This window comes from Microtus oregoni, unplaced genomic scaffold (genome assembly GCF_018167655.1).
Source record: "Microtus oregoni isolate MIOR12 unplaced genomic scaffold, Mior012 000025F_ref0000491, whole genome shotgun sequence".
Taxonomy (NCBI): domain Eukaryota; kingdom Metazoa; phylum Chordata; class Mammalia; order Rodentia; family Cricetidae; genus Microtus; species Microtus oregoni.
The window spans coordinates 19,501,479-19,525,653 of NW_024543084.1; the positions used below are offsets into that span (position 1 = coordinate 19,501,479).

The 24,175-nt window shown below is 40.5% G+C and overlaps 1 protein-coding gene across 1 annotated transcript; it reads right to left on the bottom strand.

Annotated features, from left to right (window-relative positions):
- Nucleotides 1-454: 454 nt before the first annotated feature.
- Nucleotides 455-22,609, bottom strand: Rab14 (RAB14, member RAS oncogene family). Its single transcript, XM_041675293.1, has 8 exons — nt 22,323-22,609; nt 13,757-13,815; nt 12,582-12,635; nt 11,176-11,353; nt 7,661-7,727; nt 3,948-4,035; nt 3,593-3,623; nt 455-2,685 (listed from the first exon to the last, which is right to left on the bottom strand). Exons 2-8 carry the CDS (start codon nt 13,806-13,808, stop codon nt 2,508-2,510), a joined length of 648 nt encoding a protein of 215 aa, XP_041531227.1. The 5' UTR covers nt 13,809-13,815; nt 22,323-22,609; the 3' UTR covers nt 455-2,507.
- Nucleotides 22,610-24,175: the final 1,566 nt, after the last annotated feature.

Genomic DNA, 24,175 nt, shown 5'->3' on the forward strand with positions numbered 1-24,175 from the left:
ACCAACTCCCTCCATCTGTCACTGCATTCCACACTTTATGACTTCAGAAAAACAGCTCAAAGCTGCTGGAGTGCTGATGCAGATGAGCACTAGTTACCACCACCAGAGCAGCTCCTCATAGTGAAAGCAGTCACAACACCAGAGTAGCAAGCACTTGCACAAGCTCTTGTAAGTTAAAAATTAACAAATCCACTCTGCCCAGTGTCTGGCACACAGATGTTGCAATATGACAGTTTGCTCCTCTATCTTACACTCCTAAGTTTATTACACGGTGTTACACATGCAAATAGAATTTGGCCCCACATACAGTAAAGAGAGAACACTATTAACCAATGTGCTGGCCTCAAAGATACAATATACAAGGATGGAACTCCAGCTCAATTAGTAGTTTTGTAAGCTACACAGACCTCGCCATACACTAAGCACAATGCTGCAATAAAAACTGAATAAAGTCTTTACAGTTCAAAAATAATGCAACTATGTTCAATTTAATCTAGATACAGGTACTTTATTTACAAATATTTAGATAATAGCATTTTGTTACATCGAACGAAGAGTACAGCAGTCTGAATAAATCCTTCTGTCACAAAAACAAGACCCACTGTAACTGAGAGTCAGGGCATTGCACCTACACAAGTCGAAGTCGTCTTTAGTTTGATTGCTACCTTGTACCCCGATGGGTGATTTGTTTTGTTTTTGTAAATATATATACACACACCAGCAGGTCATGGTCCCTGGGCAAATCCCTTGTGATGCAACAGTGTAAGCAAATGGATCGCTCTAAGTCTTTAACAGAATATACCAATCTACTCCAGGAATCCTTTAAGTTAAACAAAGACAAAAGGAGAATCCACAAATAAACCAAATCCTATTTTCTGCACATTCCAGTTTTGGCTTTTATTTAACATTGACTATACAAAACTCTGGAACTACCACGTTTATAATCCAGAAAGATGTACTTTTTCATTAGTGTCTGGTAAAGAAGGATTTAAAATGTGAATTTTAAACACAGCATTGAGCTGATAGCATTATATAATGTGCCTAGGCTTCCCTGTGAGCACTTCCAATGACCTCTTGAATCCCAGCCACTTTCAACTCTAGAAACCAACCACGAAGAATTGAGTAAAACAGATGCCTTCTAAAGGTTTCTCTTACAAGGTGTTCTTTTTGTGGCCGACTACCCAGTGCAAAGTAGTAACTTTATGTCAGCATACACATTTAGAAACACTTTTCCTTTTACTAAACAACTTACACTAGCAGGACATAAAATAGCCCCTCATCCTATGAACACAAGTGATAGCATTAAATTATTTCACCTTAGTGTTAAAAATGCACAATTTAAAATCCCTTAACAGCAGACCTGTGGTTCCGGCTAGCTGGTCCAGAAGTTGACCATTCCAAGATAAAAGTATAAAACCTTAAAATGTGCAATATTAAACCCAGCCTTCTTCCTTTTTCTATACAGTAAGGCAAGAATGCAGCCTGTAACAAAATGTTTACAAAAAGAAAAGCAGGTCAGCACATTGTTGATTACACAAGAACAGTTAAGAAAATCAGCAGGTAAGCCACAGTGCAAAGATGGAATCGAATCCGCTAGTGTTTCCGCTGATGCCAGGAGCTCTTTCCAGCATTATGTCTGTCCCCAAACACTGCCAGCACCAAGGTGGAGCCAGTATTACTTGTGAAACTGAAGTTGTGTCTTATTTCCTTGTGTGAGATGGAAGAGAGTAACATGGTCACATATAGGTCACACTGTACAAACTGGTATTTTATACTGTTCCAATGCCAGTAATCAATTTATTTTCTTCATTAAAATAATATACACAGAAGATATTGTTAGTTAGGTTCCTTCAAATTTTATACATATTTACGTTCTGTTAAAGAGAAAAGGATAAAATGGTGTAAAAAAAAAGATAAAGCTATTAATTAAGCACAAGAAAAGATAAATGAGTATTTTTCCCTGTGCAAGGCTAAGACAGAAGCAAACTGCATCAAGAAAAATGCCACCCCTACAACAGGGAATTTATCCAACAAAAACAAAAGCAGTTACAGACTCCCTTTTCTCTGCCATTGGAAGTCATTTCACAGCAATGAACTTTCTGGCTACAACAGACATACTTTAACAGTTTAAAGATGGGAAAAAGCTGAAGAGATCAAATTTAAACCGTACAGTGAGACAAAGCTTTGCCAAAAGGGAAGGTAAAAATCGAGTCCCGCATCAGTGCTCAGTTTAAATCATATTGGTGACAAACCTATCACGAGGACAATCAAAGGGGGAAAGTCTAGATTTACCATGCAGGAGAGATTTATTACTCTACTTGCCTTTGAGAACCTGATTACAACTAGTTGTTTAGCAGTTTAGTATTGTTAAACTGTTTTTACAAGAGTTGTTTTTTCTTTTTTTAATTAAACCCAGTAAGATGTACATAAGACAAGGAGGCAGTAAAAAGTACTGCTTCCAACAGACAGATGTGAAAGGTCAAATGAGGGCCAGAGCAAAGAGGTCACTAGCAGCCACAGCCTTCTCTCTGGGGTTGGGGTTCACTGGTTAGCCGTCCTCCCTGTGGGGCTGAGGGTTTGTGTTGTACACCAGACTCGGCAGCATTCAGATCCAGGCTTCCATCCTGAATATTCTGATAGATTTTCTTGGCAGCCTCAAGAAAAGCATCTTCTACATTCTCTCCCCTAAGAGACAATCAACAACTTTATTCACAACCCACAGCTTTCTAGAAAACATAAGACATTTACACTGACCTTCTGCTAACCTTTAGTGAACCGCCATGATGTCTTCCACTTAAGCCACTGTCATCTAATAAGAGATTACCAAAAACTGAGCTAAGAGAACAATGTGGGAAATGGCTTTGGTGGCGAGCATACAACACAGTACTGAGCTATTTCTAAGTTGGGTTTGCACACTGAATCTTCTACTCAGCAGTGCTATGCTAGCATATTACATGATGACTGAGATAGCCACTCTCATGAGAGCAGGACCTAAAGTTTCTCCAAATATACCGAGAGGATTCCAGGTTTCCATCGTTTTGTGATTTTTATCATGTAGTGGTGACACAGTCATGCTTAGCCATGTTCACACGAGTTCTCTTGGGATTAACAGCAGAAGTAAATAAACACAAACAGGTTGGTCTGCCCTTGCCTGGTGTGATACCAGAGAACTATGACTGGGAGTGCTGGGATCAATGCTGGGACTCCAAGGATGATCACAAATATTCACTGTACCTCATTAGCCACTGAGTATGTCCTTGAATCATTCCTTAAGGTGATCACAAGTGCTGTGTAAACACGTTGGTCAACCTTGGTTGTGAAAGTCAAACACTTGTGAAATGTAAGCATAATTTCATTTATTAACCCGGGTTATCACCGGGCACAATAAGCTACAACCTTGAAGGAACAGAACTTCGCATTCTCTTGCAATGTGAAACAGAAGCGTCTGCTGCTGTCCTTCCTGGCACGGAATGCACACACCCTCACTGCAGTGTAATTCACGTGCATGTCTGCCATCCACTTACACAGCACACGGTTCTACTCAGAACCCACATGTAACTGAAAACATCATCTACATTTCAGCCATACTTACGTTTTTGCACTTGCTTCAAGGAACAATAAGCCTAAAAATAAAATTCAGACTATAATTAGGCCATTGCAGACTGCCAAGAGCATTCTTCAGTCACACCTGACAAGGCCCCCACCGACAGTCCCCCGCTACAGTACTTAGGAAAGAACACGCATCTGAGCAACAGGGCAGATCTGTGCCTGTCATTCAGTAGCTGCACTACTACTAACATGCATCATAGAAACACTTTATTTCCTCACTGACAGTACTGAACAGTCCACATTAAAAAAAGAAGAAAAGAAACTATCCAATAACTTGCATGATCAAAATCACCTTTCCTTTAATACTTTCCCAATGATGAATGCTGTCTTAAACCCACCGTTTTCTTCGGCAAACTGTTTGGCTTCTTCATAGGTAACATCTCTCTGTGCTTCCAAATCTGCTTTATTTCCTATGAGAATTATTACCTAAATTGTGAACAGAAGAAAAGACACCTTATAACAAAAATAACCATTAAAATTCTCAAATACAGAAGTCCTGACAGGAGAAAAAGGAGCCCTAAGTACCCATAAAGGTTTGCACTAGGAAAGACTCTGGCAGCAAATCAGGCCAGGGTTTGACAACCTGCTGTAAAGACATAAACTCTATTTTCAGGTTTGTGGTCCCCATACAGCTTTTGTTGAATATTGTCTTTATTGTTGTTACAGACCCCTTATAGAAAAGTAAACCACTCAAAAACAAGTTATTAAGTGACTGTGGCCCACAACCAGTTTGTTCCCTGGTCTAGGCCAAAGAATATTAGTAAAAATGCCCTAGAATTAAGTACATTAAGAGCGGTAAACATCAATATCCCCTGGAGAAGGTGTGTGGCTTTCAGAGTCTCAAAAGATTCTGGGACCCTGAGGAAGCTTAAAACCACTAGTTCAGTTCCTTCAGGGTCACAGTAATCATCTTCCACTAAATGCAGTTAAGGCACAGAGTTAGCAAAAAGAGCATTAGAACCCTAAAAGAATGCAAACTGTGACCTGGAAACAAAACTCTGTCCTTGCTGACACTATCCCGGGAGAGGTATAGACTTCTAGCAACTAATCACCAATGTATGTGTCTGTCTGTGGAAGAAGCAGGAGATGGGGTACATATGCAACAGGCTCAAATCTTTGGTCAAATATCACACCTCTATTGTCTACTTTGGAGTCACCAACACAAGTAAAATTATGTCAAAGTTAGAGACAAAAAAGGTAGCCTTGGGAAACAAAGGGGTTTTGGTCTTTATTTCAGGGAATAAAAAGCAAAGACGCCAGCCCTCTTTTAACTCTCTGCCCCTTCCAATCAGATACAAATATGTTAGGAATCAATGATTTCAACAAAAAGGTGCTTCCCAACATTTTTTCTACATAAAATTAGTGCTTGGCTCTTTGTTCCACTTTCAATTTTTATTGAGTATCATTTCCATACAAGTTAACTTGTACAATAAAGAACATTCATCAAAGAGCCAGTGACCACTGAGAATGGAAAATAATGCTCATATATAGTTCATAGTCACCAAACAATAAAATAATGACACTTTAAAAATAGTCAATTAAAATAAATCAAATCTAGACGGGCGGCAGTGGCACACACCATTTAATCCCAGTACTTGGGAGGCAGAGGTAGGTGGATCTTAGTCAGTTCAAAGCTAATCTGGTGTATAAAGTGAGTTCCAGGACAGCCAGACAGCCAGGACTGTTACACAGAGAAACCGAGGGGGGGAGGGGGTCATTAAGGCCAGGTGGTGGTGGTACATGCCTTTAATCGGGAGGCAAAGGCAGGTGGATCTCTGTGAGTTTGAGGCCAGCCTGGTCTACAAGAGCTAGTTCCAGGACAGGCTCCATAGCTACAGAGAAACCCTGACTTAGGGGGGAGGGGGGGAGTTAAGAAAGGTATTCAAATCAAGAAATGCTGCCTTCTAGCCTAAGGAGTTTGGGCAGAGCACTGACCTAGCAGGCAGAGTTCTGGCTTTAATCCCCAGCACTCTACCCCACCACCACCCTCCTCAGTAAGTGGTTTTTTTTCCTCTTTCCCAACTACACATCAACCTGTAGATTTTGCTGTCCACCTTGAGAGCCTATAGTCTGCTAACAACAGAGAGCACAAAAAACACTAACAACCAAAACAAGAAATACACAATTTCTACATAAAAACCAAAGGGCTGGGCCGGGCGGTGGTGGCGCACGCCTTTAATCCCAGCACTCGGGAGGCAGAGGCAGGCGGATCTCTGTGAGTTCGAGGCCAGCCTGGTCTACAAGAGCTAGTTCCAGGACAGGAACCAAAAAAGCTACGGAGAAACCCTGTCTCAAAAAAAAAAAAAAACAAAGGGCTTCAAAACACATTTTCTTCTTCTGAAGAGATGGTTAGATTTTAAAGGGTGTAAAGTGAAACATGGCTCACTAAATTTCCATGGACCCTCTACAATGAATTTTTAACATTTTACTTGGGGGAAAATAGACTTGGCAAAATATAATCACGAGGTATGATACCTTTACTGGTATTCTTCAAGGGCTACAACTTAGGGAGCCACAGTATACTTGCAAAATCAGAAAACTAACACTGGTGCAGTTACAGCCCTTAGACACCAGTTTTTCAAACTCTCATGTATTGTGGCCGTGTCTATGCGTGGTTCTGTGTGTGAAGTGCTAACACAGTTACAGTTTGTGTCAGCATAATCGGGGCACAGAGGTATCACATCATCACAAACTGCTCTGCACTCTTTCTCCCGTAATCATCCGCCTACCCCATCACTAACAAACCCCTGCCACCACTAATTTGTTCTCCATCTATCTAAGATGCTGTCATTTTGAAATATGTCAATGTACATAAAGGTTTACATATTCTAAGACTTTTTAAATTCAGCCAAAACCTGGAAAGATTCATTAGAGCAGATGCTGTTATCACAAATCCTTCCTCCGTGTGGTTGAGTAGGACTTACAGTGTAAACGCATCAAACTGTTTTTGCTATTCACCTGTGTGTAGGCAGCCGGACTGTTTTCGGGTTTTAGTTATCAAGAAAAACGCTGCCCATTTACCCACAGGTGTGTACACACAGCAACACGCGTTTAGAACGAATGGAAATGAAAGCCCTAGGTCCACACTAGCTAGCTGCACTCTTACCCCTCATCTACACCGTACTGGCCCAGCCTGTCAGATGCAGGAGGTAGAGAGCGAAGTGAGAGGGAACCCTCGGACCCGGCTGGTTTCTCCACAAGGTCCTGCCCATCCTGCTCACTGGCACTGTACCGCTCACTGCATTTCTAGTTCATCTTTCAGGTGCTTTTATGGTTTTTCTGTAAACCTGAAGGTTCTCTCTCTACTAGACAATAACCTTTTCTGGACCAGAGGGAAAAAAGTATCTTTGTAGGCTGTGGGGTTTAATATGGCAGCTGTCCTTTAACTTCTCACTATCTTCTCAGTCTGACTAAGAAGTTAATAATCAGCCAGGCGGTGGTGGCGCACGCCTTTGATCCCAGCACTTGGAAGGCAGAGATAGGCGGATCTCTGTGAGTTCGAGGCAACCATGGTCTACAAGGTGTGTGAAATAATTAACTTTTAATTGACATTCTATTCAGATAATTATGAGATTTACATGCAATTATAAAAATAAAAGAGAGCCCTTGCTCGGTTTTGCCTAGTTTCCTCCAACAGTAATTCTTTACAAACTTAATCCAGATGTTTTTTTAAAATATAATTTCAGATTATAAGATCTCCACCTAGATCACTACCTCATTCACAACTTTTATTTATTTATTTATTTAGATCCAACCATAACAAGTATAATAAAATGAAAAACCTGAATACAACTAAAACTGAAAAAAATAAAGTTCTCATCAATCACCTTAAGAATAAAATAAAGACACCTGGGGCTGGGGACATAGCTTCATGGTAGAGAATCTGCCTAGCATACATGAGGCCTGGATTTCTAGCGCCAAAGAAAATGTGAATTAATGAATGAATGGTGTCTTTTTCATAGTACCCAAATAACAAAATCTCACCATTAAAGGGCTTGCCTGTTTGGGTTAACTGATTTTAGATTTCTTATAGAGTAAGGTGTTGACTTACAGTGTTTGGATTGGTGAGATTCCTTGCATCTGTCAACCAGCTGCTTAAGTGGTTATATGTACTTCTTCTGCAAAAATTAAAATTAGAATGTGTTGACTTCTACATACAATTGCCATTTATACAGAAAAAAGAAGACAGCCAGATATGATGTGTCACACACATGCAATTCCAGCAATTAAAAGGCAGGGACAAGGCAGAAGTGACCTGAGTTTGAGGCCATCATGGCCATAAATGAATTCCAGGTCAGCTTGTACTACAGTGAGACCTTGTCTCAAAAAAGACGCAAGCAAACAAGCTCATGTCAATGTATACATACATATACAGACTAATTGGAAGATCCCAACTACATGTATTTCTACTTTGACCAGATGGTTACTCCAAAGAACGCTATATAACAGAACCAACATGACTCTCAAAAATGTAGTCAAACTTTGTTTTGCATTTTGAAACAAGGTCGTACTGTGTATGTAGTCCAAGCCATATTCCTTCTCCTATAAAACCAACTTTCTCTCAGTCTTCCCATGGTTACAGGTGTGTGCCATCATACCTGGCTACAAACTCAATATTTTTAAATAGCTCGATGTCCAACAATACTAATGATATCAGAAGTATTTAAAAAGCATATACATAAACAGACTAATATACACGCAAGGAACATAAAAATAAAATTCAGAATCAAGATTTGCAATCAAGACACATTCCTTGAAATCATCCAGGTTTTCAATCATAAAATGGAGAAAAATACCAAAATGTCTAGCTAATAATATACTCATGGGAAAAATTTCTGCATCTACCTTCAAATTAAAATTTTCATGCAGAAATAAGACAGTCATTCTAAATTAGTCATACTAAATTAATTCATCTTTCCTATACTGTTCTTTTCCTTTCTTTTTTTCAGAGAATGTTTCCTAGGCTGGCTTCCAACTTGTGATCCTTCGGCCTCTACCTCCCAAATGCTAGAAGTATAGGCATGTGGCACCCTGTCTACTAATCTGGAGTAAGATAATACACAGACCAAAAAAAAAAAAGTTCCTGTAGAAATTGAAGACCTCAGCTACCAGAAAGTTAGTTTACATTTTCTATCTCTTATTTACAGCAGTTAGAGCATCTGCAGATTCAGACTGCAACATTCTTCCACTTCATCTGAGCAAGTTTAAAAAGCATGCTGTCAGCCAGGCGGTGGTGGCACACATCTTTAATACCAGCAGGTTAAAGGAAAGCAGAGGCAGGCAGATCTTTTGAATTTGAGGCCAGCCTGGTCTACAGAGAGAGTTCCAGAACAGCCAGGGCAACACAGAGAAACCCTGACTCAAAAAAAAAAATTAAAAAAATAAAAAAATAAAATAAAAAATAAAAAGCACCGTGTCATCTGCGCTAGTTCAGCTCACCCTAACACAGAAAATAAATCCAAACACAGAACAGCTCTGGGTTAGGATGGCTTGGCATTCTACTTCTTGACTTTAAAATACATTCACCTAGGTATTAACACATTAACTGTTTGGCAAAACAACTAACAGGATAAAAAAACAATAAAGTGCCTTATAACAATTACAGTAAATGCCAAAAATAAAAGGTATAATTAAAGCAAGAACTTCTAAGTTGCAAATGTCAAGGATTAATACAAAAAAATTGGTGGAAAATAGTGTCATGACTCTACCACCAACCTATGACTATGAATGGTCTAGTCACCTACAAACCTAACACCTAAAAATTTACTTTTTCAGTAAATTATATTGAGATACAATGAATCACCATGAACCCTTTAAAAATACAATTTACTTTTAGTATCACCACTATCAAATTCTAGAACATTCACTGGACCCCAAAAGAGAAACATTGTGCCTAATAATTGCCTATGCCCTTGCAATCTTCTTACTGCCTAATCTAGATAAACACACAGAATCACATGTAGCCTTTTACACTTACATATAGCATGTATGTATGTCAGTCATCCTTTCTACAGCTCAGAAAAGTTCACTGTGTGGATATGCCACCTGCTGTCTATCATCCATTCCTTTACCTGAAGGACATTTCTGCTGTTTCCATATGGAGTGCTTTTGATCACTTGAATACATATAAATTTTACCATAGTATTACTATGTTTAAAAAATGTTTTCAAAGCAAAACAAATTGTACTTTAAGCATACATCATCATATTTAAGTATATTGAAAATGTATGGAATGTTAAATGTAAGTCCTCAGGAATGCAGTCATAGTTCATAAATAAGGCAGTTCTATACAACAGCCAGGTTCTTAAAGTCTCCCCACAAGACCATATTGATCATGTTACCAACTGCCCAGTACAGGGGGGAGACTTAGGCTTGTTTTACTGTTTGCTGAGAACTGACTGAGGCTTTCTGTACTATTATCACAACCAGTCCCCATCAATATTCTAAGGCAGTATTTTCTAGAGTGTGTCAAAGTCAAAAGAGTTACACAAGGGATCCTTTACAGTAAAGGTCTCAGAGTCCTCTTATGCTCAGGTATTCTCTGGCTCTTCAAGATGAAATGGCATAGAACGTTCTCCCAGGCAGATCTCCAGCTGTCAGTTGGTCCCACTCACTTGTCTCTACTTCCTTAGATGGGCTCTTCCTAGAGGTGCTTTGGACTGGCACTGTGCATCACCGTGAAAGTTCATTTCTAACTTACAGCAGACAACTGTTCAGGTCTAGTTAAGTGGCAGTTTGCTACATGCTCCAAAGTCAAACCTTTGTATTCCTGTTTTGTGACTTCATGTTGAATGCTCTGAGTTTCCAGATATAGCCATGTTGTCATGAATTGAATCCTGATGCAGTGTTTTAAGTCACTTCAATACATGGTAGAAAAATGAATTAAGTAAATGAGTAAATATTATGTATAAACCTATAAAACACCACCTAAATGTCAAAAAGTCACATATATCAAAAAAACAGATGGCCTACAGATGGAAACAGGATCTGTTTCAGTCTACATGCTTCCACAACAAAACTAAGTACTTCACTCCTCACTTGGCCTCTCTGCAGATGGTGTCAATTGGTTGTTGTTGTTCTTGTTGTTGTTTTTGTTTTTCGAGACAGGGTTTCTCTGTGTTAACAGTCCTGGCTGTCCTGGAACTCACCTGTAGACCAGGGTAGCCTCGAACTCAGAGATCTGCCTGCCTCTACCTCCCAAGTGCTAAGATTAAAGTGTGCACCATCACTGCCCAGCTAGATGCTGTCAATTTTAACACAGAGACTGACTACAGCAATCCCTTATACTGGCTCATCTCCTCTGAAGTTAGTTATATAAAGCCACCTTTCTGCAAGCAACTGGTGCTGCTTCTCAGACTGTGCTCTTCTTGATCCCCCATTACCCATGGTCTTTCTTTAACTGACTTTAGGTGAAGAAAATCAGCATATTATTTAGAGGAGAATCCATAAAACCCAAATAAACTATTTACAGTCATCCAATTACAAACTAAAGAAGGCCTAAATCAGTAAAAAAGAAAGTGCACTGCCCAAAGCAGAGGTCTACTCCCTAGTCTGACACCATCATACCTGGTGATGTCATACACCATGAGTGCACCCGCGGCTCCTCTATAGTAGCTCCGTGTGACAGCTCGGAACCGCTCCTGTCCTGCTGTATCCCAAATCTGCAGTTTGATTTTTTGGCCACTAACTTCAATTATTCTTGTACCAAACTCAACACCAATTGTGTGAGGGCAGTCAGCCATAACTGTTGAAGAAAAGAAACAAATTTCAGAAAACTTTTCTGGTAAGAAGCACAAAAAGGCCATAATCTCAATCTCATCAGTTATAACACATGGCCTCTTTCTCTACCACAAGATAAAAATTGTACTCTAAATCTTAACCAGTCACAAAAACAAAGAATTCTATAAGTATTCCAAAACTACTAATTATAGTGGATAAATGACGCATACAGTGCAAAAAGAAAATGTTTCTTAAGATAATAATTTTGGCAGTAGGGAACTGGAACCATGTCACGGTGGTTAAGAACATTTGCTGTCCTGTCAGAGGACCAGAGTCTAGCTCCCTGCATGACACTAAACAACTCAAAACTGCTTATAACTTCCAGCTCCAAGGGATCCAACACCCTCTTTGGGTCTCTGTGGGTACCAGCCCACTTATGGCATGCACATACATGCATGCATGTGCATAAATGCACATAAATAAAAAGTTTAAAGGATACATTTTAAGTAAAAGAATTAAAAAAGGTTATTTAAATTTTACATTTGACACATTTTTAAAAACTAATTCTACATTTATACTATCAAGAAATCCAACAGCCTGCCATGGTGTGCACATCTTTAATCCCAGCACTCAGAAGGCAGAGTTAGGCAGAGCTCAATTAGTTTAAGGACAGCTTGGTCTATTTTTATTTATAAAATAAATTTATAAAACATAGTTTATTCCAGGCCAGTAAGAGAAGAGCAAAACAGTGAGACCCCGTCTTTTTAAATATATACATATACATGAAAGAAAGATCAAAGTGAGTCTAATCATACATTTAACAAAAACCACCATACAAACATGCTGGTAATAATATTCCATTTTATCTGTACCCATTAAAAAAAATTATGGCACCTGGGGCCAGATATATGGCTCAGCAGTTAAAAGTTCGAAGTGTCTTGTAAACAAACCAAGTTTGGTTCTCAGCAGCCACATCAGGATGGCTCACAACCACCTGTGACTCACCCCAGCTCCAGAGGATCTGCTGTCTCTGCCCTCCAAGGGCACTTTCACATGCACAGCCCCCCCTCTTAAAAATAAATCTTTAAAATCAAACTTTAGAGAAAAAGTCATGGCTCTTTAAAAACGCAAGAGTAAATATAGAGACAGGTTATAATCAAATGCATTAAATACACTGAAAATGGTGCTTTTTCCGGTGTAGAGAAAAACAATAGAGTAAGCTCTCATCTTTTTACCTTTCATATTGAACTTACATTTTTTTTCTGTAAATTGGTGAAGCAAGCAAGATTTTCCTACTCCCATATCCCCTGTTTAAAAAAAGAAAATGTTTCAGGCGGCAATTCTGTTTCTCAGTTTTTACTCTTATGATCATATGCAGTGACGGCTGCACTGCACATACCTCACATATCACAGACCTGACCACTAGGAACACATGCATCTCACTCCTTTAGAATGAAGTAAAGGCAAACTGACTATCCTAATTTTTAGGATAGAATTTGATTGCAAATACTGCTTAGTAAATAGCTAACGAGAATTACTGTAATGGGACTTTTTTAGTTTCAACTGCTTCCAGGTGGGGACCAAGTGTACTTGTTGGTCTATACAAATGAACTATCCCAAGGGGAAGCAAAAATAAATAACTAAATGTTGGAAGTCTGGCTCATTATTCTGTTTTACTGCTAGATTACAGTAGATGCCATCTTATAAAGCTACACAGACTTGACATCAAAGCAAAAGACATGGGCTTTCTTCATATTTACGGCTTGTTTTGTTCTCAGCAGCCGGGGCAGGTCTATAGGAGCTCTACCACAAGTGCACCTGGGCTTTCACCTGATGCTAAACATTCATGGACAGACAGTGTTAAGACAATGTGAGCAAAGTCTTGACACTTAAGAGAAAACAAAAATATTCTAATTATATATACACATACAACCAATTTTGGAATTCAAGGGGACTTGAAAATTTTTATGCTACTGGGGTATTTCAGCACTAGTGGGAAATTAATTACATCCCCAACACTACCAAGTCTGGAGGTAGCCCTGAAGAACAATCACTATCATTTCACTAGTGCCCAAAAACAGACTAGAGAAGTATACAGGGCCACGATGTAAAAGGCGTATTTATCCTCATCAAAAAGCTTTAGTTCTGGCCAGGCGGTGGTGGCGCACGCCTTTAATCCCAGCACTCGGGAGGCAGAGGCAAGTGGATCTCTGTGAGTTCGAGACCAGCCTGGTCTACAAGAGCTAGTTCCAGGACAGGCTCCAAAACCACAGAGAAACCCTGTCTCAAAAAAACCAAAAAAAAAAAAAAAAAGCTTTAGTTCTGAAGTCAGAAAATCATGTACCTTCAGCAGCAGTATGTTTAAGTACTGGTGTATAAATGTGTTAACTTTCTTTAAAGGACAAGCATACACGTTTTAAAAACTTACCAATAATAATATACTTAAAGATGTAAGAGTAGTTGTATGGTGCAGTTGCCATGGTGGCACTAAAAACAAAAAAAAAAACTATGTTACTTCAGAAAAAAGTACACACACATTATCTAAACGCATCACTGCTACCCTTTCAAAAGGCAAAATACATTGCAAATATATATTCATACCCACATCTCAAACATATCACACATATTAAGAAACCACATTGACTACACAAATAAAATTTTTATTTAAGTCAGTAAAATTTCCAAAGTGATCGAAAATTCTCTTGAATAAATGTTACTTAAATATTCTTATATTATCCACAAAAATATAAAAAAACTATGTTCCAAAACACTCCAAAATTTCATTTTAGGAAATATCCAAAAACAAGTATTATTCTGGAAATTTTTTTAAAGAAAAGAATCTCTACAAATTTAAGTCAAACATCATTAAACAGTTCCTTCTCTAAGGTCTGATTTTTCTTGTTACCTGATAAAATAAGCTACAGTATCAAAAGTAACCACTAGCATAAACACAAAATAACTTTCATCCTCTATTTTAAATCAGTACTTAGCAAAAAATCTAAAGTGTATAAAGAAAGAACAAGCATGCAATTCAAATCAAATTGATGTCAAAATTAGATTGAATCACGTGAAATTGCTGTTCCTATAGACTTTTTAAAAGAAGCACAATTATTATTGGCAATTTCACATAACTCAACTCAATACAGTATTCAATTATTAAAAGCATATAAAGTGTCTTCTGTATACCATTCTAGTAGTTGAGAAAGGTTATAAAGCTACACTCACTGTTATGAAATGCAAAAGCTTATATATTAAGCATATATTAAGATACTTTCAAAGATCATAGCCTACTCCTTAGTCCTCGGGTATACTCAGCCTAAAAACTTTTCATTTCTTTCTTACTTGTAATAACCTTTAATCTCACAGGCACAATGGCATGCATGTTAGGCCCAGCTGTTACTCAGGAGACTGAAGGATTATTTGAATCCAGGCTTTTGAGTTCAGTCTGGACAATAAAGAAACCTATGTCTCAAGAACAAAAGTCTTCCCAAATAAGTAAGTGCCACGTAAGTGCCTTAATATATCTAATACTGTGCTAGGTTCTAGAGAAACACATTCTAATACTGATAATAGCATCTAATAAAATTTCTTCCCAGTTTTCAGATAAGGAAAGACAAAAATCATACATACCAAGGCAAAACATTTGCTTTTCAGTGTTTTAGTGTATATTTTGTTGTAACTTTACGTTATATTTCAAATAAAATTTCAACATAATCAAATTAAACCTACAGAAAAAACATCTGCAATAGGTGAATAATCAAGGAAAAGAAATCCTTAAATGCAGAAAATTAAGGAACACTCACATAATGCATGGTGGTCTCACTTTGCTGTACAGACAACACTCAACACAAGTCCATGCCTTGCTCCCACTACACCCAGCATGTTGCGACACATTATAGTCAGTCCTGTACATCATAGAAAACTCCCTTAACCAGTTTTTCCAGGAGTTTTTCTAGTTAGATTAGCTGGGAGCCGAAACACGAACTTCTACCTCGTTTCTAGATGCTACTGGCACTCAAACTTGGCCTTAACCGGGGTGGTGGCGCACACCTTTAATCCCAGCACTCAGGAAGCAGAGGCAGGGGGATCTCTGAGTTTGAGGACAGCTTGGTCTACATAATGAGTTCCAGGACAGCTGGGCCTATGCAGAGAGACCGTGTCTCAAATGGAGGGAGGGAGGGAGGGAGGGAGGGAGGGAGGGAGGGAGGGAGATAGACCAAAAGACAGATAGACAGACAGACAATATAAAAATTACAGAGCTTGTGCTGTATCTTAGTGTTGAAAGCAGGCTTAGCATGTACAAGGCTCTGGCTTCAGGCCCCCAACACACAACGCCCAAGAATTGTGGCTTTTAAACAGTCCCAAAGTCAACTAACTTCAAGAGTTCTAGGAGCAATCAAGAAATTATAACTCAATTCTATTTGGGCAATTTGTGTACATGTTAGTTGTCACACATAGCATTCTCTAAATATCAACTGAAATGATGAGTTTTGAGAGTGTTTTTAAATAATAAACATAATATAGTAGTTTTCCAAATAAATAATCACTATTTCAGGATGAACACCAAAGCTTTGTTTCCACTTCTGCACATTAATTTTTCGACTCAAGTTTCTTTTACAAATCCATATAAAAACCCTAAAAAGAGAAACAGGGAAACAGCGCTGGGGACGTAGCTCAACTGGCAGAGTGTCTGACGAGCATGTACCAAGAGCCACCTTCACACATAACCAAAACCCAGTGGTACAGGCCTATAATCCAGCACTGAGAAGGTGAAGATCACCCTTAGCTACATAATGAGCTTGAGGGATAGCCTGAGCTACATGAGACACTGTCTCAAAAAACAAAATAAATAACCAAAAAAAGGAAACAAACACTCACAAAATTTATTCTGTAGACAAATGTAAAAAATTTCTTATTCAAAAATAAGAAACTGGTAAACTTTAAATAACCGCACAGCTGAATCAAACTATGTACTTACAGTGGAGTCACCACTGCTCTGACAAAGGCTTTCTCAACCTCACTTCTTGAACATAAAGCATGAGACTGATCAAGTGAACAAAATATTTTTGCCTAGCTTTGAAAAGGGGGGGGGGGAGGGGAGGGATCCCTATTATGTAAGGGTAAATTTGCTTTAAAAGCTCAAAGGTCAAAAAAAGGCAGAGGGAGTGAGGATGTGAGCAAGAAATGTTGTCCCAGTTCACACTGATAGCACAGTCCACTCAACGGACAATTTCCACCAATTTAAAAAAAGGAGCTTGGCAATATCCTATAACTTTATCATTAACTTTATCATATCATTAAAATGCATTTTCTTCCCATTCTACTTTGTGAAACATGGTCTCATTATTCACCCAGACTTGCCTAGGAATCACTATGTCATGCATTTATAATTCTCCTGCCTCAGCCTTCTGAGTACTGTGACTACAAGAAATGCCACCTTTTGTTTCATTTTTTAATAAAAATTGTTTGGATAAAGTTGGCATTAAGATCTCCTTTGATGCCTTTGCGTAAAAAAAAAAACAAAAACAAAGAGAATGATGCATTTCCGACAACAAACACCACTAAGCACACAACGAACAATTTGTAAACTAAGAACACAACTGCCACAGTTTCCATTTATGGGGCACTTAATAAACACCAAGCAATACTCTAACAGTGACTTCATCTTTACTGCTGTCCTTAGAAGACAGCTACGAGTATCCTCATTTTACAAATGAGGAAATGATCTCAAGAAGAAAATAGTATGTCTAGCTCAGGCAGTTTGGGACAAGTCTATAACTGTATTCAGTACTATTATTAACAGAAATTCCCTTTTAAAAACAGCACCACCCTGCCTCTTCCAGGTGATTATGTACCAGGAAGCATGACTCTTTAAGGTACAGACCTTTCATTCCTTCGCTTCTAATGTAACACTCTAAATAAGAAATATTAAATAAGTACATCTGGCGTATGCACAGATTTAAGAAACTACAACTACAGATAATTAGTAATATTGATTTACTATTTATCTACTGTTAACAATAAGGGACATTTGGTAATAAAGCATACAATAATCTGTTACTTTTTCCTATACTAATTCTTCCCACAACTCTGTAAAGCTATTATTATTTTCTTGCAGAAATTGAAGAACCTGAGCTTTGGAGAAATTCACTCCTTTGGCCAATGTTCTAAAGTTAGTAAATGGCATACCTAGAACTTGAGCCCAGAGGCATAACTCCAAAGACCATGATGTTCTCTATCTAACTAACTTATTGAAGACATGCAAAGGTGAACACAAAACTGTCCTTGACTATCAAAAGAAATCTTCACAAAATGTCCCATAAACACTGATAATTGTACTATGTAATCAAGTGACCACTTTTAAATATTAAGCATGATTAATACTGCTTTAACAAAGTACCTCTCAATTTTAATCTCAACATGAAACATACCTATATCAAGGAGATATGCAAGCTTCATTTAAAGATAGAATATATTGCCAGATGGTGGTGGTGAACACCTTTAATACCAGCACTTGGGACACAAAGGCAAGTGGATACCTGTGAGTTCAAGGCCAGCCTCGCCTAAAAGTAAGTTCCAGGACATCCAGGACTACAAAGAGACCTTGTCTTGAGTGAAGAAAGAAAGGAGGGAGAGAGGGAGGGAGGGAGGGAGGGAGGGAGGGAGGGAGGGAGGAAGGGAGGGAGGGAGGGAATGGAATATACCAGTTCATAAAACATGCAACATAGGTGGGTTGGAGTAGCACACACCTTTAATCCTAGCACTTGGGAAGCATAGGCAGGTGGATCTGAGTTCAAGGCCAGCCTGGGCTACACACACACACACACACACACACACACACACACAGAGAGACAGTTAGTTAGTTCCAGGACAGTCAAGGCTACACAGAGAAACCCTATCTTGAAAAACCAACAAACACACATGCACCATGTTCTTTTCACTTAGTAAAATCATATATATTCCAGAGTCAATACGTTTACAGCTAAAAGATTACTAAACATATATTACATGCTAGTCACTGTTGTGCCAAAAAGAATCCGATCCCTTCCTAAGATAATATAAATGACTAATTTTTTAAATTTATCTTATGTATATGAACATTTTGCCTGCATGTGTAGTATGTGCACCACCCAAATGTCTGGTGGGCACAGAGGTCAAGGAAGGTGTCAGATCTCTCAAAACTGGAGTTATGGATGGTTATGAGCTACCATGTGGGTGCTGGGACTGGAACCTGGGTCATCTGCAAGAGCAGCAAGGGCTTTTACCCACTGAGACATCTCTCTCCAGCCCCAAATGACTAGTTTTAAAGGTATTGGTACAGACCTCAGAGTAAAAATCAAAGTACCCAATAGCAACAGGCATTTTCTCAGGCTTCTATTTTAACTCCTTATGTGTTTGTTTATACACTGTCATTCACTGGTCTATGATTTTTGTAGTCTATTCCTAAGAACACTATACAATCTTTACATAGCCTATTCAACAGTAAGGGAAAAGCAACCCACTAATTTTTTTTTTCTTTTTTGATTTTTATTGAGCTCTACATCTTTCTCTGTTCCCCTCTTCCCTCCCCTTGAACCTTCTCCCAAGGTCCCCATGCTCCCAATTTACTCAGGAGATCTTGTCTTTTTCTGCTTCCCATATAGATTAGATCCATGTATGTCTCTTTTAGAGTCTCATTGTTGTCTAGGTTCTCTGGGATTGTGATTTGTCGGCTGATTTCCTTTGCTTTATGTTTAAAAACCACCTATTAGTGAGTACATGTGATAATTGTCTTTCTGGGTGTAGGTTACCTCACTCAATTGATGTTTTCTAGCTCCATCCATTTGCCTGCAAATTTCAAGGTGTCATTGTTTTTTTCTGCTGTGTAGTACTCCATTGTGTAAATGTACCACATTTTCCTTATCCATTCTTCGGCTGAGGGGCATTTAGGTTGCTTCCAGGTTCTGGCTATGACAAACAATGCTGTTATGAACATAGCTGAGCACATGTCCTTGTAGCACGGTTGAGCATCCTTTGGATACATACCCAAAGGGGGTGTTGCTGCAACCCACTAAATTCTGCTGGTGATCTAAAGTCTTTCTTAGTATCACTCTTTGGTGTTAGGTTTTTATTCGTACATTTTGTAACTGGAGACAAGACTACTTTTATGATTCCAACACCAACAATATGAAAACACCTATTATCTACTAAGCACAAACCACTATTAAAGGTTTTCACAATGATCAAAAAACGGAAGTAACACTGTCTCTACATTCACAGAACTCAAGAATGGATGCCTTCTTGTTTAGAAGCCCTGAAGTGGAATGCTACTCAACTTATCACCCAGGCGGACATAAAACTTCCATAGTCAATCTAATAATCTAATCAAAAATGGTCAATTTCCTTTCCATAACAGTATTACAACCTCTGAAAACAACCTGTCCATTTCTGAGATCAACTTTCCACAAGTCATTTAAAGTTATACATTTGTATATTAATCTTCCCACTAATGATAGTATGCTATGAATAAGAAATAAGGTACTCCAATTCTGCACCCAAAGTACTTATCCATCTTTAAAAATATGAAACCTGCATTTGAAAGTACTGTTAAGAGTAAAAATGTTCCTGATAATACAGATGAGTTTGGGAGGAGCAGCACATAGCTAGAACAAGACTGTTCACCGCAGACACCAACTAATGGGTGATACGATAGTAATGCTCATTAAACTGATACCCAATATACTTCTTTATTTTGCAAACTTTAAGAAGTTTGAAATGTAGTATCTCTTATATATAATCTAGCATTATGGACAATAGATTATATATAATATAGTTTATCTCTTAATACTAATATTGTCCCTGCCACAGCTTTTTCCATAGCTGTTTGTTTTGTGTGTATGCGTATGCAGCACATACGTGGCTGTCAGAGGATAACAAGCAGGAATTCATTCTCTTCTTCCACCACATGGGTTCCAGAATCCAACTCGGATTGTCAAGCTTGGCAGCAAGAGCCTTTACCTGCTGAGCCACCTTAATAGTTCCCCTCCCACATTGCTAACATTTTTAATGGCACAAGCATCTTAATAGCTTAGTTTCAACATATCTTACATGTCTTACTAAGACTATGCAAATATAATACTTATAAAATTAGTTGCAAGAAATTTCCAAGCTCTTTTGCAAGGTCGAAGTTTACAAATATAAAATTTAAGATAAAAAATAGAAAGCAGACTTTTTAAAAGAAAAATAGCCTAATTCCAAGAAATTTTCAATAGTTATTAGAATCTAAAGTTTTTTATATCTTTACAACAAACTCACTTATTGAGTGCTTAATATAAACCAGCTACTTCATAAACAATCTCTAATCCTAAAAATTCATTTTACAAATAAGGAAACCAGGTCAAAAGTGATATACTGATGATTATATACTACTAAAAAGACAGGTAGGATTAAGCCCAGGGTCTATTCCAAAGTCATGCTCCTTTCATTCAACAGATATTAAACACCTATTATAAGCCTAGCAAAATCAGAGACACTGAGGCACTTCATGCCAAACAAGGTACTAAGAGCTTTCTTTAAAGCCTACTTAATTCTTGAAGTAATTCTGAAATGTGGGCACAATTATTCCCTTTATAAATAAGAACACTGAATCTGGGGGGTTAACCTACCTAGTTAGGGTCAATTAAGTAACCAGGACGCTATAGTTTGGGCATTTTACTTGGTCACGCCTGAGAGCAGGCAGGTTAAGGTTTTGGAGTGTAAATGCCTTGAATTCCTATTCTGGTACTGCCACTTCCTAGTTACAGCAATTCCCCAGAAAAACTGTTGAAAGCAGGGAAGCTGGATTACCCTGGGGTCAAACTTGTCCTTGATGATCACATTTACATAAAAGATAGTTAGAATGGCGTGCCAGAGCAGTCGACTTCCCAGAGTTTCTAACACTCCGCTGTGCAGCCACCAAGAACACAGAGCTTTCTTCACAAATAAAAGAGGAAATCCTACCACCTCTCCTCCAATGAGCATCTACCAGGGGAGCAGCAGACATGGTAGATTTTGGGTGTTACCCGTTATCACCCAGTGCAAAGAGAGGAAAAATGGAATTAAGTTGCCACTGCTCTGAAACGGTCACGTCGTGAATGTCCAACCGTCGCTGAACGTAGTGTAGTACAAAACACACCAGCCAGTATGGGGAGGAGCCCGTTTGCGTGTGCTGTCATTACTCAGCTACAGGACAACTTCTAGCCTCAGTTCGTCCCCCGTCCCTTATTTAAAAAAATGCGGAAAACTCTCAAAAAGCACTCGGAGCAAGGTACGCGTTGAAGACACCTAAACCCGTGCCTGGCACACAGTGGCGTGCAAACTCTCGAAGCAGTCCCATGCCACCTTCTTTTCTCAAATGCTCAAGATGCCCAAAACTTTTCTCCTTCGTTATTTCTCGATGCTGTGTAGGTTGTAAGGCGCGCGGGCTGCCCAGGGACTTCACAGGGACTCCCAGGACCTCGCCAACTGTCCCCGACCCTATCCCCGACCACAGATCGGCTGCGACAAGGACACGGCAGCCAGCGCGCGGTGCCGAAGCGCTGCCTTTTGTACGGAGGGGAAGATGTGGCCTGGGGTGGGACTGCCGCCACTGGGGCTCGTGGGTGGCAGGACGGTGACACGCGTGGGGAAATACTGCGGGCGGGGGCGGTGTGAAGCTGCGGGCAAAGGCGGCGAGGCCCGGGCCTGCGGCGGCCGCGTCCCGCAGGCCGGCAGATGAGGTGGGAACACACCCTCCCCGCACGCCTCGGAGCGGGACCGCAGCCCGGGAGCACGAGCCGGGCCGGGTGGCGCGGGCGACAGCTCGCCCCACAGAGCGCTGTCAGGCCGGCGCCCTCCGCCGCCCCACGAGCTGGCCGCGGCCCGCTGCGGGGCCTGTCCGGGGCGCCGCCCGCCCACCTCCCGGCTCCCCTCCGCCCCTCGGAAGGGCCGGGCCCGGGGGCCAGCGCCGGGCGGCCGCTGCGGAAGGCCTCGGTTACCTGGGGGGTTGCTGGTGGCTGGGCAGCTTTCCGGACGGGAGGGGGACGTCAGGACGAGGAAGCGGAGTGCGGACGCGGCGGAAGGGCGGCCGGGATCCGTCGGCCGAGACCCGGCAGGAAGGCGGGCTGGCCCGGGGTTGCAGACGCTCCGGCGGCAGGCGCGGTGGTGGCGGCGGCTGCTCCTGCGGCTCCCTCAGGATCCTCCTCGGGCTGGTCCAAGATGGCGGCGCTCCCTGCACAGGGTTTCCTGTCACCCTCGCAATGGGCCGGACCACAAAAGAAGGGGGGAGGATGCGCGCGCAGCCAGCGGAGCCCGGAAGAGGGTGGTGGAGCCCGACCTGGCGGCCACGCCCCTTCCTCGGCCCGCCCCTCCGGAGTCGGCCCGTCTCGGCCGAGGCCCGCCCCGCGGGCCCTCACGCCTGAAGGGGGCGGGGAAAGTGGTCTGCGCAAGCGCAGTCGCGTGCCCTCCCCTCCCGGGGAAGTTACTGCGCAGGTTTGTGTGTTGTTGTCTAAGGGGTGCCTAGGTCCAGAAATGTTGCGTTTGGAGACTTAACTGTTTTTAATACCGTATCTGCTTCCCACTGGGCCGCTTCTATGTCCTGGCACCTGGGACACACACGTATTTCCTGCATTTATTCAACATTTACCTACCAATTCGAGACTTGTGAGAACAAGGCTGGCCAACACCCAAAGAAGCTTCTTGTGCTTTCAGAGGCGAAACGGTGGCTCACATTGACCAACCCACTTATACTAATTAGGAGGTGGCCCTCCCTGCCTTGTGTTTCATCTTTGTCTCTCCTAACCTTGCTCTGTGGACACCTTCGACAGCAAGAGAGAGACAATTTCACTGCTTGGCCACTAGTCTCTCCTTCCCCAGACACCTCAGTGAAAGTAATAGTTTTACTTTCTTGTTCGTAAGTCTTTTTCACCTGGTAGAACCTGAGTGCAGATTTGTTTATTTTACACTTATAGTTGATTTATATTTTACCCTATTCAATATATTGAACCCCATCCCACCCCACCCCACCCCATCCCAAAATTCAGGAGGGACAAAATCGACTTTTTTGCCAAAGAAAATGAATGTCTTGTTATATGTTATTAATGTATCCATTCTTGTGCATAATGGGCCATTCTGGTAGGAGCATGGAAGACAGCTGAGGGTGATTTGGACTGTGAAGCCCAGGTCAAGATATATCAGAGGGAAAGAATATTAGTAAGTGGCCTAGAGATGCTTGTGATATTTGACAAAGAGTGTGGTCACTTTCTGCCACCATTGTAAAAATTTGCTGGAAGGTAAATTGAAGAGTTTTGGATTAATGGCATTGTTAGAGGAGCTTTCAAGAGAGCCTCGCACTGACTGTGTCCTTGGTGACTAGCACGCATTCTCATGTCTATCAAGAAAAGGAGCACGCAGGGCCGGGCAATGGTGGCGCATGCCTTTAATCCCAGCACTCGGGAGGTGGAGGCAGGCGGATCTCTGTGAGTTCGAGACCAGCCTGGTCTACAGAGCTAGTTCCAGGACAGGCTCCAAAGCTACAGAGAAACCCTGTCTCGAAAAACCAAAAAAAAAAAGAAAAAAAGAAAAGGAGCACGCAGGCAAGGAGGAATGAAGAATGTACTGTTTGAGGAGAAAACGATCGCCGGAAATGGAACGGAGCTAAGTCCAATGTTTAAGAAGATAAAAATTTAAAGAAAAGCCAGATGCCAAGTGGAATAAAGGGAATGGTGGCCTCAAGGCAAGATCCCACTCGGCTAAGGTTCCAACTTGTAAAAAGGGATTAAAGAAAAACTTAAGCATGAAGGAAACCAATAACAGCAGAAAAGTTGCAGCTACTGTAATTCAAAGAGAGGAC